Source organism: Lotus japonicus, chromosome 4, assembly GCF_012489685.1.
Source record: "Lotus japonicus ecotype B-129 chromosome 4, LjGifu_v1.2".
Taxonomy (NCBI): Eukaryota; Viridiplantae; Streptophyta; class Magnoliopsida; order Fabales; family Fabaceae; genus Lotus; species Lotus japonicus.
In genome coordinates, this window is record NC_080044.1 from 35927801 (window position 1) to 35944020 (window position 16220).

A 16220-nucleotide genomic window follows, 5' to 3' on the forward strand; every position below is an offset into this window, starting at 1 on the left:
ATAGCTGAGTATACAGCACTATTATAAGTGAACTCCACTTGAGAAAGTGCCACATCCCACTGTTTTGGCTTATCACCACATATGCTCCGAATCATATTCCCCAAGGTCCTGTTGGTGACTTCAGTTTGGCCATCAGTCTGCGGATGAGCAGTAGAACTGCGATTTAACTGCGTGCCAAACATCCTCCAAAGAGTGATCCAAAAGTGGCTGAGAAATTTGGTATCCCTGTCTGAGGTAATCGTCAGGGAAACTCCATGAAGGCGCACCACCTCCTTGAAAAACAATTTGGCTATGTTGCTTGCATCAGCAGTCTTCTTGCAGGCAATGAAATGTGTCATCTTGGAGAATCTCCTGTAGAAGGTAGCCAATCCATGAAAGCTGCGGACTTCAGTCACTGACTTGGGTGTGGGCCAATCTCTTATTGCACGAATTTTCTCTTCATCAACATGGATCCCCTCAGCTCCAACAATGAAGCCTAGAAAAAGCAATTTGTCGCTGCTGAACGTACATTTTTTTTAGATTAATGTACAGCTGGTTCTCCTGTAAGACTTGCAAAACCTGCTTCACATGCTCTAAATGCTCTTTCTTTGTTTTACTGTAAATCAGAATATCATCAAAATAAACTACAACGAAAGAACCAATGAAGGGACGAAGAACCTGGTTCATCAGCCGCATAAAAGTGCTAGGGGCGTTTGACAACCCGAAAGGCATCACCAGCCATTCATAAAGACCATCTTTGCTCTTGAAAGCTGTCTTCCACTCATCTCCAGGTCTGATTCTGATCTGATGGTAGCCACTGCGCAGATCTATTTTGGTAAACACCTTAGAACCAGCCAGCTCATCCAGCATGTCTTCCAAGCGGGGGATTGGGAAGCGATACTTGATGGTGATCTTGTTGATGGCTCTACTATCCACACACATTCGCCACTGACCTCCTTTCTTAAAGACAAGGAGCACATGTACAGCACATGGGCTCATGCTGGCACGAATAAAGCCTTTCTTCAACAAATCTTCAATCTGCTCCCTCAAGATCTCATTCTCCTTAGGACTCATGCGGTAATGGGGAAGGTTTGGCAGGACAGCACCTGGAATCAGGTCTATTTGGTGCTGGATGTCGCGCATGGGAGGCAGCTCATTAGGCAGCTCCTCTGCAGTTAGCTCCTTGAACTCTTCCAACACTTCTAGTACCTCTACTGGGATTGTCTCCTCCTCCTTCACAGCATTCAACACGCCTTTTATCACAACTGGGCAGAAATATTTAATTTCTTTCACAGCGCCATCAAAATCCTTCCCATTCAACACTAGGAAGTTAGTCTTTTTCTCTTCTGAACTCTGATTGAAATGCAGAACAGAAGCTATGGCAATCTTGTGATCGCCCCAATTGAACAGCGTCACATTAGCCTTTCCTCTGTAGGTAATGTCTTTGTCATACTGCCAGGGACGTCCTAGTAACACGTGACAAACATCCATGCTCACGACATCACACAACACCTCCTCTTGGTAATGCTTTCCCATGGGGATTGGTGCCTTGCACATCCTGGAAACCTTCACTTTTGTGCCTTTGTTCACCCATCCCAGGGTGTATGGTTTGTCATGAGGTTCAGTTGGCAGATTCAAGTAACCCACCAGTTTTTGAGAAACCAGATTTTCAGTGTTGCCATTATCCAGGATCAGGTTACATACTTTGTTCTTGATAGAACAGTGAGCACGGAATAAATTCTTCCTTTGGCTGTGGTCCTTGAATGACAGTAAAATTCGTTGGAGCACAAAGTTGACTCTATCTCCGGACTCCTCTTCAGCAAATTCAGCCCCTGCAAACTCATTATCTTCCTCTTCCCCGTCAGTGTCATCATACATAATGGCGGCAGTAGTCCTCCTCTGTAACGCCCCGAATTTCGGGTGTCACTTTAGTAACCTATTAAAGTAAATATGCAATATTTTCCAAAAGAATGTATAAACACGAGTATATTTTTTTTTCTTTTCAAATGTATTTCCAAAACATGTCATGCATACTCCCAACTACAAACCTAACCAATAGAAACAACTCAACAAAAAAAACCTATTATGCAATGACACCATGAATCCGACATACTCCCTACGATCTCCACATCGGGGAACCGCAGGAAAGCAATGCATCGGAACCTACCCGAAACCTCAAATATAAATTCCTAAAATCTTTATGCAAGCTTAAACCAATAAGGGTAAGTTCTCTAACCCAAGGCTCTAGCCCTACACCCGACTCTATTCTTCGAGTCATCCACAGTTCTTCAAGTCCTTCTCTCCGACTCGTACGAAGATCAAGCTCCATCGAAGATTCTCCATCGCCTAATAGCGTTAAGCGCCCAAACAACAAGTAGCAAATAGAAAGGGTTAACTCCATACAACTACCACATATAAAAGAGAAAAGCATGTTATTCAAATCTAATACATGCCATGGTAAGTAAGCTACCAATTTAATTCAAGATAGATGACACCGTATATCTACCAACATGAAATCAAATCATATATCAGCATATCAGCAAAATCAACGATATGGTTTTAACTCAGATATCAACAACTTAACAACATATATTTACTCAGATATCCACAACTTAACACCATAGGTTTAAATCAGATAACCATAAAATCAACAATATAACATCAAATCAGATATCAATAACCTCAACAATACAACATCAAATCAGATATCGACAACCTCAGCAATATAACATCAAATCAGATATCAATAACCTCAACAATGTATCATCAAATCAGATATCAATAAAACCAACAATATGAGTCAATGAATAGCGTCTCGAAAAACGGGACAATGATAGGACACACCTCATCATCGCCACTTATAACGTCATACATGACGGGACAGACGTGGAACGACAACCACTGAATGCCACTTAATAACGCCTCGAAAAACGGGACAGACATGTGGAACGACAACCACTGAATGCCACTTAATAACGCCTCGAAAGACGGGACAAACATGTGGAACGACAACCACTGAATGCCACTTAATAACGCCTCAAAGGACGGGACAAACATGTGGAACGACAACCACTGAATGCCACTTAATAACGCCTCAAAGGACGGGACAAACATGTGGAACGACAACCACTGAATGCCACTTAATAACGTCTCGAAAGACGGGACAAACATGTGGAACGACAACCACTGAATGCCACTTAATAACGTCTCGAAAGACGGGACAATCCCGTGGGACAAACCCACCTCATCGCCACTTAAAGCAAATCAAAACATCTCATCCAACTCAGTAGTCACTCAAACAACAATCCCAAATTCCATAATCAAATCAAGATAATCACATGTTATTCATATTATCGACAAACATAAATCAATTCAATGCATACCAGCTCAGTTCAATGACAGAAACCAGTGAACGGCCGAAGCCTCTCAGAAAACGGAGACACACGTCTCAATAAGTTCACTCGACCGAAGCCTTCAGAAAACATTTGGCACAAGCCTCAGAAACAGTCAACATAAGCAAGCATAATAATCATAATCCAGTGCCACTCAATATAAACATCTTCATCTCAAACGCAGGCAGTGCGATAAAAGCAGGCAAGACTCAAATGACGCTCTAAAACTGAGTTACCCTTACCTTAGCCAATTTTCTTCCTAAACTGCAACTTCAATCCTATCACATCTTGTTTTCCGCGTCGGCTCGCTTCCTTCTATTCTTTAGCTTCGTCGCAAGGCGCTTTCGTCCTTCGTACCCTTCACAAGTTCACATACTAAACCTTAGCCTCTAAAGTCACATCTAAAGTTCCAGAACAAACTTAGCCAATCTTTCTAGCTCACTTAGGCTAAATGCACAAACTTTATGTTTCAAGGACTAAAGTCCAAAGATAAAATATTTGTGAGTTTTAAAGAAAGGCCCCTTTAAATGCCCATTTAGAAAACAACTCCTCAACTTTTAAGTAATTCAACCCTAGTCCCTTGATAAGCACATGATCACGAAAAGGTCCTCACATAAAAGTAAGTTCTTTTTCAGCCCTTAATCTTTACTAAATTTATTAAATAAACCCCATACTTTTATAATTAAAGTTTAACCCAAAACTTCTCAGCCTCTTGTGTTTTAAGCCCAAAATTTTTCCCACAATAAACTTTTAGTCCTCAAACTTAACTTATGATTTTCACTAAACAAAAACAAGTTTCAGAATTGATTTTCCAAACCCAAAACACATGCCATAGGCTCGGCCACATCTACATAACCATGTATAAATTTTCCTTTTTCCTAAAATCACTTCCAAAGCCATTTCTTTTACATTTAAAAATAAATAATCAAGGCTTAAATTAAAATCATTAAAATCTCAAAATCACTTAACTCAAAAAAACAACTTTTTAGAAAACTAATCGGTGAAATCCATAGATCCGGTGATGGGGAATAACATTTGTAAAAGCACTTTGGAAAAAACTCTAATTGAAAATTTTACAAAGATAAGAACTCAATCTTTTTTGAAATAAAAACCATGGTTCACTAGATCCTTTCCATAGTCATAAATTTAATGAATATACTAGGTGTGGAAACTAAAAGGGTAACTTTAATTGACTAAAAAGATGATCAAAGAAAAGAGAAGAAGTTTTACCATAAAATTGGAAGATGAAGATGATGGTGCTGCACAAGAGAGGAATCACGTGAGGGAGGAAAAGGGACCATGATGTGCGTTTTTTTGTGCTGCCCAGGGGAAAGAAAAGAGAGGAAGAATAAGTGGAAAGAATTGTTGAGCTGCAGCAAAAGAAATGAAAAGAAAGGAAATGAATAAATATTGAAGTCTGGTGGTGATGCTTCTGAGAGAGAGAACGTGAGTTGCAACAAGTGGTGAGATATTTATTATTTAAGATATTTTGAGAAGATATTTTTAAAATCGGTACGAATTGATTTAGACACTGAAGAATTTAGCTCACAAAGTTAAGAGAAAAATATAGATTTCATATATTACTATACCAAAAATTATGAGAGACTCTATGAAATAATGAAATATAAGTTTGGATCACTTTGAGCAAATTAAAATGATCCATGGACAAAGAAATGAGTAAAAACTGAGCTAAATAATATTTGTGAGACGATCAGAACAAATATGAAGTTGTCATATTATGCATCAGAGTTAAGTATCTCTCTATAAAATGTCGATACTTGTTCCTGGTTCATTTAAGTGAGAAAATAGCTTGAACGTAGTATGGGTTGAAATATGCCGCAAAACTACTTTTTGCGTTTGACGTCTGATGAAGAAACTTCCTTCTGAAGAAAGGTTGGAAACGTCGAAAGAAATCAGGCAACGCGGATGGAATCTTCGTTTGAAGCTCCGAATGGAAAAAGTCTCCATCGACCGTTTATTTAAAGGTTCTTGAGCTATCAGGGATTCAGTTTCGGCAAACGTCCGAGAATTGAAATCGGTCGTTCGTACAGTCCAGGGTTTCATGTCGAAACACTTGTCAAGGAAAGGAATAGGAGAAATTCTTATATTCCTCTGAATATTTTTGAATATTGTTTCTACAGTGCTTTAAGAGCAGATTAGCCATTTACTAACGTTTTTGCCCTAAGGCGGAAGTGAATAAGGCTCGTGCTATAACCTATAGCGACTATAGAACTATTCTTAGTCATTCCCTGAACTTCCTTTCTCATTATACTAATCCGAACATCAGACATAAGTTGAGTTCCACTCACGCTTAAACAGAATCTTATGCGTGAGGTGGAAATTAATTAATTTATTTTAATTCTAAAATCCTGGGTCTTACATCCTCGAAGGACAAACATTGGAGCGATGACCCTGTCCACCACATCGGTAACACTTGTCCCCGGTTGGCTTCGTATAGGGGTTTGCTAATTTCTGGTTCGGCGCTTTGTTGGGTTGCACGCCGCTTGAGTTGCCAGAATCTTTCGCGGCTGGACTCTTCTCTTTATCACCTGCACCTGCTGTATCAAAATTTCTCGGAGGAGAAAATCTGTTGCGAAAAGAGGAGAAATTCCTGGGGGATTTCTCCAGCAACTTAGCCTTCTGTGCCAAATTAGAGGCTTCAGCCACAGTCCACACTTTCTGCAGACCCATCTTGGCCTGCAAGGAACCTTTCAACCCGCTCATGAAACGCGCCACCTTCTGGGGTTCAGACTCGGTCAATTCATACGCTCAGAGAGGCGTACGAAATCAGTGGTGTATTCTGCTACACTTTGCTTGCCCTGCTCGCAATCAATGTATTTTTTGTACAAAATTTGCTCATAATCTTCTGGCAAAAAACGCTCTGTCATTAATTGCTTCATCCTGCGCCATGATCTAACTGCTGATTTCCCCTGTTGCTGCCTCTGAGCAACCAATCTATCCCACCATACAGCAGCAATGCTCTTCAATTTGATGGCCACCATCTTCACCTGTTTGTTCTCAGGGATATCCATGATGTCGAAGAAACGATCGACGCTAATCTGCCAATCCATGAACTCCTCTACGGTCATGTTTCCATAAAAGAATGGAATATCTGCTTTAATACGATAATCATGGTTGTTTCTGCCTCCCTGTTCGCTGGCTTCTTCCTCTGCGAATACCTCTTCGTCAGAACTAGAATCCTCCGCGGCGGCAGTATGGTTATTGTTGCCTGAACGTGGGATTCTCCTCTGAGGTTCGTCCTGTACTCGTGTCGTCATAAGGTTCACCAAGGTATTCATCGAATTACCCAGCGCCCCCATCTGTTGCGTGAGTGCTTCTATGGAGGTGGCGACCCTCTCCATATCGCCCTTACTTGCTGGTTGTTCGTCTGCCATTGATCAGGTTGCAAAAAGACAGGATATGGCTTGCTCTGATTACCACTTGACACAGCGGAACGCACAAGGGTTTGCAAACACAAAACCCTAGGTAACAGAAAACTGGAATCCACCAGGATTTGAGAAAATTCTCGTTTTTTTTATTGTCAATAATAAACTGAAATAGGCTATGCCTTACAAGTCCTTAAATAGGAAAAGAAAATATCCTAACAGAAAAATAAATAATATCCTAAAAGATCCTAATTAAAAATAAAAGATCCTAATTGAAAATAAATAAGTTCCTAACCAAAAATAAGTAAGATCATAAAGATTCTAACTTAATTAAAAAAACATAATAAATCCTAAATTGATTTAAAAATATTAAAAATAATAACTTCCTAATTAATTGCTCCTGCATTAAACGGAAACACGCGCAACATCTTCATCAAAACGCGCAGCAAGCCTGTCTGCGTCAAGATCACTTAATGACTGAAAAAGATAGTATCTACTGCCTATCTTTAGAAGATAGTGACATGTTGAACCTCTTCCGCACCTGTTGATCTTTAGGATCTAATCTAATAATTCTCTGCTAAGGACAAATAGACAAATGATGAAAATTCTTAAAAAGCGAAAAGAATTTCGTGAACACAATTCAACTCCTCCTTGTGTAATCTTTGTTTATTTCAATCTTTAAGTTGGTTTCTTAGCCGACTCATATGAAAATCCCTACACCTAATTTTAGGAAATTGTTATTCAGACCCCCTCCCACATCTATTCCAACCCCCCTTAAAGTGCAAAAATACTAAAATGTTCTTAATGAAAAAAAATTATAAAAATTCCTCACCCCATCCACACATTCTCTCTCATCTTTCCTCTTTCCTCCACCACAACCACCACCACCGTCACCAACACCGTCACCACCACCACCACCGTCATCACCACTGTTACCACCACCACCATAACAACAACCTCCATCTTCTCCTCTCTCTCTCCCTCTCATCTTTTCTGTTGTTACAGTTCATTTTTAGAATTGTTTTTTTTTTCTGCAACCTATCGCACTTTGAAAGTGCGACAGACAACTGTCTCACTTTCAAAGTGAGACACCTGAGACATCGTTAGCTGTGATAGGGGTCGCACTTTCAAATTGCGTTCGACAGGGATATTTTTAGGTTTTTGATATTGTTTTGGGTACAAATAAATGTGGGAGGGTCTAAATAACAATTCCCCTAATTTTATTCAAACCAACAAGAGTTTAGTGTACAAAATCATTCTTTCCCTCGTTTTCAATTATATGTTTTGCTTATATATGTCGAAGGAGATGTTTTTCTTACAATGGTTTTTCTCTATTTTGACATATTTGATTTTTATAATGTTGCAGTTTAATCTTCTCTTCATCTTCCATTCTATTTTATATTTCTATGGTCACTTTTAATTGTATTTTGTTTTTAGGCTTAATTGCACTTTTGGTCCCCAAACTATTGCCTTCTTGCAAAAATCATCCCCAAACTTCAAAATTAGCAAAAATTGTCCTCCAACTATACTTGTTGTTGCACTTTTGGTCTGCCGTTTGCCTTCCGTGAGAAAACTAACATGAGAAGCTGATGTGGCTCCCTCACGCGCGTCTCACGTGACTTTCTTCAAAGAGCTTGATGACTGGACAAGTCACATGTTTCTCACGTAACTCTGAAAGGCTCCAACGGTCATCTCCCTCCTCCATCGTCTTCTTCACCATATAACCCTTTTAGAGTCACGTAAGAAGCATGTGACTTGTCCAGTCATCAAGCTCTCTGAAGAAAGTCACGTGAGACACGTGTGAGGGAGCCACGTCAGCTTCTCACGTTAGTTTTCTCACGGAAGGCAAACGACAGACCAAAAGTGCAACAACATGTATAGTTGGAGGACGTTTTTTGCTAATTTTGAAGTTTGGGGACGATTTTCGCAGGAAGGCAATAGTTGGGGGGACCAAAAGTGCAATTAAGCATTGTTTTTATAACGGATGCTAAAAGAACCAAAATAAGAAGCAAATAAACGCCTACTCCCTAAGCAATACAATCCCTCAGCTATAGCAAGCAAGACAGGGACCAAACCCACCAGAAGATTCTCCCACACCAACCATGGGCAACGCCAATCCAGGACCTTGCTTTGCCAAAAAAATCCACTGCCGCATTACCTTCACGGTGCACATGTTGGCAAACCACCTCCCAATCCCGACGCAACAACCACCTGACTCAATTGATAATCGACGCATATCAATGAAACACCTTACTTATTTAATAAATTCAGATAGCTAATAGAATAAAGAAATATCAAAAGTTAATTACAGTCCTTGTAAACTAAAATATAACAGTGCAGTTGCAGTCATATAATATTTATCTCATACTTTAAATCAAGGTTCACCATGTTATCATATTATGATTGAAATGAAATTATTAAATTAATAAAAACCAAAAAGACAACATAAATATTTGAATATTTGTATAATTGTCGGTGTAAACCAATTAAATTCTAGCTTGTCCTCTATCAGGGGCAACAGGGCAATTAACCAGACGTGAAAGATATAGGAGCATGAGTGACGAGCTGCAAGCGACAAACGGAAAGGAGCTAGCCGATCTGTGTAATTGAGCGACAAAACTAAATTTCAGATTCATAATTCAATACCAGTTCTTAAGCACTCAACCCATATTGTTCATATCTTTTTGGTTGAATGACTCCGGTTGGTTCAAACCCAAGGCCATCTGGTAACAGATCGAGATGGTTTGCATTGATTGGATTGCTCAGACTAGTATCCAGGCCAGTTCAGCAGTTTGCACGAATTAAAATTTTTTTTTGTTACAAGAGGAAAAATATCCACGAATTAAGATAAATCAGCTGGTTCAAGCTGAATTTTACACTACTGGTTTTGAATACTTCTGACAGCTTTAAAATATAAAATATATTAAATCTAACATATCTTCTTAACCTTAAACCACGATTTGACAAACTCTTTTGGTTCAAATTATAAGTCTTCGAGGTTCCTAATTTTCTGAGTCTCAATTCATCACCCCAACTTAACATTTACCAAGATATAGTAATGTAAAAAGAACACCAGCACCGTTCAAAAGTCTCAGCACATCATTGTCAGGACACAAAATCTGCTCTCTAACTAGAGATTTAATTCAAGGGAAAAAAATCACAAAACAAGATATACCATGTTATATCGCCGCTTCCTCCTCTCAAAAATATACAACACCAATTAGTTGCTTGTGTCAGTTCTCCTATTGGTTTCTTGTGCAAATAAGGCAGCAGCATTAGATAAACTCCAAAAACAAAGAATTATGTTGATGACCACCCTCCTCTTAAAACAATGAAACTCCTTTTCCTTGAAGACACATCTACAGTAACGGCAGAAAGCAGTAACTACACATAGGCATATATATGAAGTTACAAAAAATAATCTGGGGTCTTGCGCGTAGTGTCAGGCTCAATTTGCCTGGGAGCAGGATCAAACTGAAGAAAATTCTGATCCATATTCTCTCCAATTTCCAGTATGGCAGCCATATTCCCACATCGGTAACAGTAATTTGGAGCACTAAATACAGTCACCACATTCTTCTCCTAATAGAGTAATCAGCATAAGTCAATACATAATACATTATATATAATCCAAAGGTACTCCCAATGCAGAAAATGATAATTATAGTCGTTAAATATATTTGTCAGTCACCTGGCACCAATTGTATCCTTCCATAACAAGCTGGTGAGCTCTAGATATCAGAGAGAGACCATTGGTATGATTGAACTGAGCAGCTATATCCTGTCCAAATGTGTATCCAGCACCACGTGGAGATATTCCCCACCCACACCGATCATCAGGATCAGACCACAAGAGATCACACATCGGTCCTTCATGCGGAACCTGTAATGCACAAGTACGATTGTTAGGCAACATAGGTGCAACAAATCCCTCGCACCCAATTAACCTCATAAACTGTATTGACAGTACAAATGTTAAGGAGTGGCATTCAATTTTGGTCTAAAAGAAGAGACAGCCTAAAAGCCTAATAAACCTGTCAAGGCCAACAACGTATTAAAATTTCAGTAAACTAAAAAGAAAGAAAAATCTTTTATTTATTGTAGGTCCGAAATAAAAAAATTCCAGAGCAAAACAAGAGTATTACAAAGCACAAATGCATCATAAAATTAAATATTTCTCAAACCATATTAAACAATAGATGTATATCTCGCTCAAGATACAATTTTTCACATGAAAAATGTTCTTAATATCAAATGGATCATGAGACCATGCAGAACATTCATGCTAGCCATTACACACAGACCTCCTGTATACGATCCAATGCTCTGATGTTATCCAGTGTATCCAACGAAGGTGAGAGACCTCCATGCAAGCAGAAAATCTGAAACATACAAGGAAGTTAAAGGTTTGGATAAAATTACTCAGATGAATACTCTGCAATATATTGAACTCAAACCTGACTCTCAATAAGGGCAGTCAGAGGTAAATAATCAAACAAGTCAGTAAAGTATTTCCAGACATTCGCATTTCCGTATTTTCTCAAGCACTCATCATAGAAGCCGTACCTGAAAGCAGAAGGTGAAAGATATTGATGAAATTGCATGGAAATACATACAAACATCTATAAATTAGAAAAATCTTTTGTCCATAGACATTTTGTTTCTTGTCATTTTACATTTCTGTCAAACCATTGATGAATCAGTACAGTTAACTCTTAACAGGCATCATTCAAATGCGCCTCTTAAAATGTGAAACAATACATCATTCTGTCACACATAACTGTGAAACAATATGGAACATTCTTAAAGTTACGGAAAATATGTAACATAGCACCCTCAGCATATGATAGACAGCGCCTCAAAGCGACAAAGTATATATATCATCTTAATCTTATAATTCTAATTCAATACCCTAGAATTAAATATCAAGTCAGCATAATGATAAGGCAAACCAAGAGAATTATGGCCTGTCCCATTACAAAACCAGATTGTTGCTCTTAAGCCCTTCAATGTTACCCTCTGGAAAGATGGTGCACAGACAAGTGAACTCTATAGCGTAAGCAAAGCCCACTATTTAGAGGCATTGGGGCTGCAAAACCCATGACCTCTTTTCAAAATTTTACGCTGAATATTAAATCTTCAGTTTAAACATGATAGACCTTACAAAACTTAGAATAAGAAGAACTCATACACTTGAGTAATTTGACGGCTTTCATGATTTCCCCTGGTTAATGTAATTCTATCTCTGTAACGGACTTTCAAGGCCACCAGAAGTGAAACAGTCTCCACTGAATAGTACCCACGATCTGCATTAATTAACCAATGTCATGAGAAAATTCCAGCAGTTTGGCATGACCTTAATAATTTGAAAATCATTAAAAGCCGTATCACAAAGGAGAGATGATAAAAACCAAAGATAATAATTATGCGTGAATAACGATGCGGCAGATAAAAATACAAATCCGTCAAATGGTATGGGATACTTCTTGAAAAAATATAGCATACATCAAGGATAAATATATAGATATGCATTAAAAATTATAAAACATAATAAATACATAAATACAATTCAATAAAATCTAACTATTTATATACTTTGCAAACATTACAAAATACAAAGGAGAAATTATAAACCAATATCAGCAGAAATCATTACTATTGCCTACAGACAGGAACAATATAAATCCCATCCACTTCTTGAGCACCATCTGTAAAGATGTTATAGATGAGATTTTGCTACACGTTATGCTGGAATGCTGGTTTGGTTCAAAGATATAGGCAAAGGAGAAAAGATTAGAAGAGTCATGTTTTAGAATAAATATCGTAGAAGTATCCAGGCCGTACAGAATTTAGACAATATTCTTTTAAGAAACTGGCTTTGGAACGTCACAAATATGCTTTGGTTATGTATCCAAGCATATACTGGTATCAGACACGTATCCAACGTAGAAAGTGTCAAAGAAAATCGTGTATTGGCGATTCAGAGGGCAGCACCTTATTATATATGAATTTTTTAATGTCTCCATACCATAAGAGTTTGTAAGCCTGACGTCCTTCTATGAAATTTTAGAGGATAGGAGAATAAAGCTAAACAACTTTTCCTTAGAGGCGTAATTTAGTTTCCATAAGAAATTAGAAAAGCCAAAAGAATTGTATCTTTCAAAACTCAAAAAGTACCAAGTTTCTCTTTTTTTTTTGTGGAGGAGGGGAATTAATATCACACCCAGTTTGGATGCTTAAATGTAAGCTCAAACAGAACGACCAAATGTGCTACTTTTGTATGTTCTCATCAAAATATCAAAGAACTGTCCGTGGGCATCAGAGAGTTTCACTCCTCACTGATACATGTCCTAAAAATATACAAATTTAAATTTTCATTTGTCCATCAGCAGTTTGAGGAACAATGCTTCACTTCTTCAGATATATACAGAAAAAAAATTACATAGAAAACTACAACAATCAAATTAACTCCATTTACAACACTAACATTCATATCTCAGCATTTCTCCATTAATAACTACGCACTCATACCAAGATCTAGCTAATAAAAATTCAATTTCAATTACAAATTACAAATAAGGTTAACCTAAAGAGCGAATAAAAATCCAATCTTTGAGCACTAATAGAAAAAAACTCACCTACATAATCACCCATAAATAGGTAATTGGTATCAGGGGCGCTCCCTCCTATCCGAAACAACTCGATGAGATCGTAGAACTGGCCGTGAATATCGCCGCAAACCGTGACGGGGCACTTGACCGGTTGCACGTTCCACTCCTCAACAAGAATCGCCCTCGCCTGATCGCACAGCGCCTTCACCTCTTGCTCCGGCAGAGGCTTGCACTCCATCAGGTGCTCGATTTGACGGTCCAGATCCGCGTGAGACGGCATCGTTTCCACCACCCAGACCGATCTGATCTCGAATCGCCGAATCTATGAAATCGAACGGTTACTGGTTTCGTCGTTGACGGCGACCGGAAAAATGTAGGGTTAGGGTTAGGTTCAGAGGCAAAGCGAAGAGAGCGAAACGCACCGTTTAGGAGATGGCGTTGATGGTTTAGGTCTCCCAATCATTCCCCCAGTTTTCTCTTTCGTCTCTACAGTTTTGTGTTTCTCAGTGAGACGGGAACAACAACAACAAGACAATCAAATATTTAAGAAAAAAATAAAAATAAAAATGTAAGACATAAAAAATTACCTTATTTGTGGATTACTCGAATGATTAGGGTAGAAAGCCTGCCAGCCTCACAGAAACTAAATAGAAATGAAACTCAAATATACATAGGATATAATAAAGTACAGCCCGAATTCATTAAATTTATTTGCTTTTTTTTTTACAATTTTTTTTTATTTGTTTTGGTTTGGGTCTGTAAAATAAATTCTAATAAATTCAAACCAAATAGGTCCGATTAAATAAAAAAAAGAATCAAATTGATTTAATTTGGGTTGTCGGAATATAATATAAAAAACTAGTGTTTTTTCCGGCTTTTGTACCAAAGTGGTATAGTTTATTTTAGAAATTACAGTTTTGGGGTACTTTTTTTTATTTTATTTACCAAACTAGTATAAATCGCCACCGTCAGTGGCGATTCTATTTTTTTTTTTTTTACTTTTTTAAAGAATCGCCAAGTTGGCATTTTTTTTCTTCTTAAAATCGCTAACACAGTTGCCTTTTTCTACTTTTTTTGTTTTTTTAATTTTTTTAAAATAGTAATTAAAATGGTATGTAATCAATTGATACTCACACGCAATTTTGTGCCATTACTCACTTTTGCAGCGCTTTGATCATAAATATTTGAACCGATATTTAAAGATAAACATATGCATAACATAATTTAGTTCAAGAGAAAATTATTTTTTATTGTGGAGTCGAGCAGCAATGGATTTTTTTCCGCACACGTTGGGGTCGTTTCCTCATTTATATTATCCTCTTCTTCACTAAAATCAGACACATTATCCCTAATTAAAGTATTATCAGAAACACCTGAACCACCAAAAGAAATTATCTATCTATCTATCTATCTATCTATCTATACTATATATAAAAGAAGAGTTTGTGCAGCCTTGAGGGCAAATTAGGAATTCAATACTCTATTGCACTACAATTGAAATTTCTCTATGGATAATTTAGTAAATTTTAATATAATTAGTTAGAAAACAAATCTTGACCATCGAAATCAAAATCGGCCTTCAATCTTGGTCGTTTATTTCTTTTCTTTTCTCCTTCGGCATTACGCTGGAGCTTGCACGTTTTTGTTCTTTCACCTTCTCGCCTCCTGTTTTCATTTTCCACCTCTCTAATGGCGTTGTCGTTTTTCCCCTTTATGGCTTCCGTTTTTCTTTTTCCATGTTCCTGCACTTAAAGCTTAAATTCCCATTATAAATTAGGGCAGCTAGCTTGGTGGTTGGGGCAAACGCAGCCACATTTGTACTGAGGGTTTATCAGATTGGCGGTTGATTAAGCGTTGGAGGATAACCAGCAAGACGCAGAGGAAGGGAACCGCCAATGCAGTCATGGAGATGTTAGATTTATTTTTAATTAACTCTCTCTTTTGTTATGTGGATTAACATTATCAATTAATTAAGATATATTTTGTTTGGTCATTAATATCAATTATGTGAATTATTAATTTAATTCAATTACATGTATTATGATGGATGGTAGATTAGGCTTTTGTTATTAATTGTCCTATGATGGGTTAGGTCAGTTAACTTTGCCTAATGAGGGGACCCTGGTCTCAACTGGTAATATATAAACTGCTGCCCCATTAGACAGTTTATCAAGAGAACGTATTACCAGGTGCTGAGAGCAGTTTCACCCTTCTCGTTCATTTTCACCTTCATTCTCTGGTAGACTATGGATTCTTCAATCCTTTCAGGTGCACAATCTCTTTTACACTATTGAATCACAACATGCTATAATCTCTATCTATATTTATATGTCTATATGATCTATTTGGATCAGTTAATTTCAGCGATTGGTATCAGAGCCTGGTTAGATATGAATTATGGCTGTTCTATATGTGTGCCTTTTGTTCTGTTCGCGTTTTGTAGAAAACCCGGTTTTGCTCGATTTTGATCCAGAGATTCGGTGCATGATTTCGAAAAATTGTTTTAGGGGTTTTGATCCCTGTTGTTCTGCGACCCACATACTTGAATTTGGGGCGATTTTGTTGAATAGTTTGTGAGAAATTGATACTTTCATTTTGGCTTTCATGAACCCTAAAACTTCTGATCTGTAACTTCTCTCTTTCTTATGCATGATTTCGAAATTTTCTTGAGGGTTCGTAGTCTTCTTGGACCTGCGGTTAACATGCTCCAAAATTTCTTCATGAGATAGCTTGAAGATAGAAATCGAAGGGTTGAAATGTCATGTTATTCTTCATTCTTTCTGTTCTTGCGTTTCAATCTGGGAAAGAGAAATATACTAAGGAAAAGAAGTTATATTTCCGTTTTGTTATTG

At 37.8% G+C, this 16220-nt stretch overlaps 1 protein-coding gene across 2 annotated transcripts; it reads right to left on the reverse strand.

Moving 5' to 3' along the window:
* Positions 1-9780: 9780 nt before the first annotated feature.
* LOC130711866 (serine/threonine-protein phosphatase PP2A catalytic subunit-like) lies at positions 9781-14023 on the reverse strand. 2 transcript variants are annotated; one of them, XM_057561639.1, is made up of 8 exons: positions 13956-14023; positions 13791-13854; positions 13396-13690; positions 11949-12063; positions 11215-11323; positions 11062-11139; positions 10449-10640; positions 9781-10339 (listed from the first exon to the last, which is right to left on the reverse strand). In XM_057561639.1, the coding sequence occupies exons 3-8, from the start codon at positions 13646-13648 to the stop codon at positions 10166-10168; spliced, it is 921 nt and encodes a 306-aa protein (XP_057417622.1). In that variant the 5' UTR covers positions 13649-13690; positions 13791-13854; positions 13956-14023; the 3' UTR covers positions 9781-10165. The 2 variants fall into 2 exon arrangements, with proteins under 2 accessions (XP_057417622.1, XP_057417623.1); XM_057561640.1 differs by lacking the exon at positions 13956-14023 and having other exon boundaries at positions 13791-13868.
* Between the last annotated feature and the right edge of the window lie 2197 nt (positions 14024-16220).

Excerpts from the sequence above, each read along its gene's own strand:
- LOC130711866 (XM_057561639.1), bottom strand. The coding sequence starts at position 13,648 with ATGCCGTCTCACGCGGATCTGGACCGTCAAATCGAGCACCTGATGGAG. Across the intron at positions 12,064-13,395 it reads ATTTATGGGTGATTATGTAG|ATCGTGGGTACTATTCAGTG; the intron begins GTGAGTTTTTTT and ends TAATTAATGCAG. Across the intron at positions 10,641-11,061 it reads CATTGGATCGTATACAGGAG|GTTCCGCATGAAGGACCGAT; the intron begins GTCTGTGTGTAA and ends TGTGCATTACAG.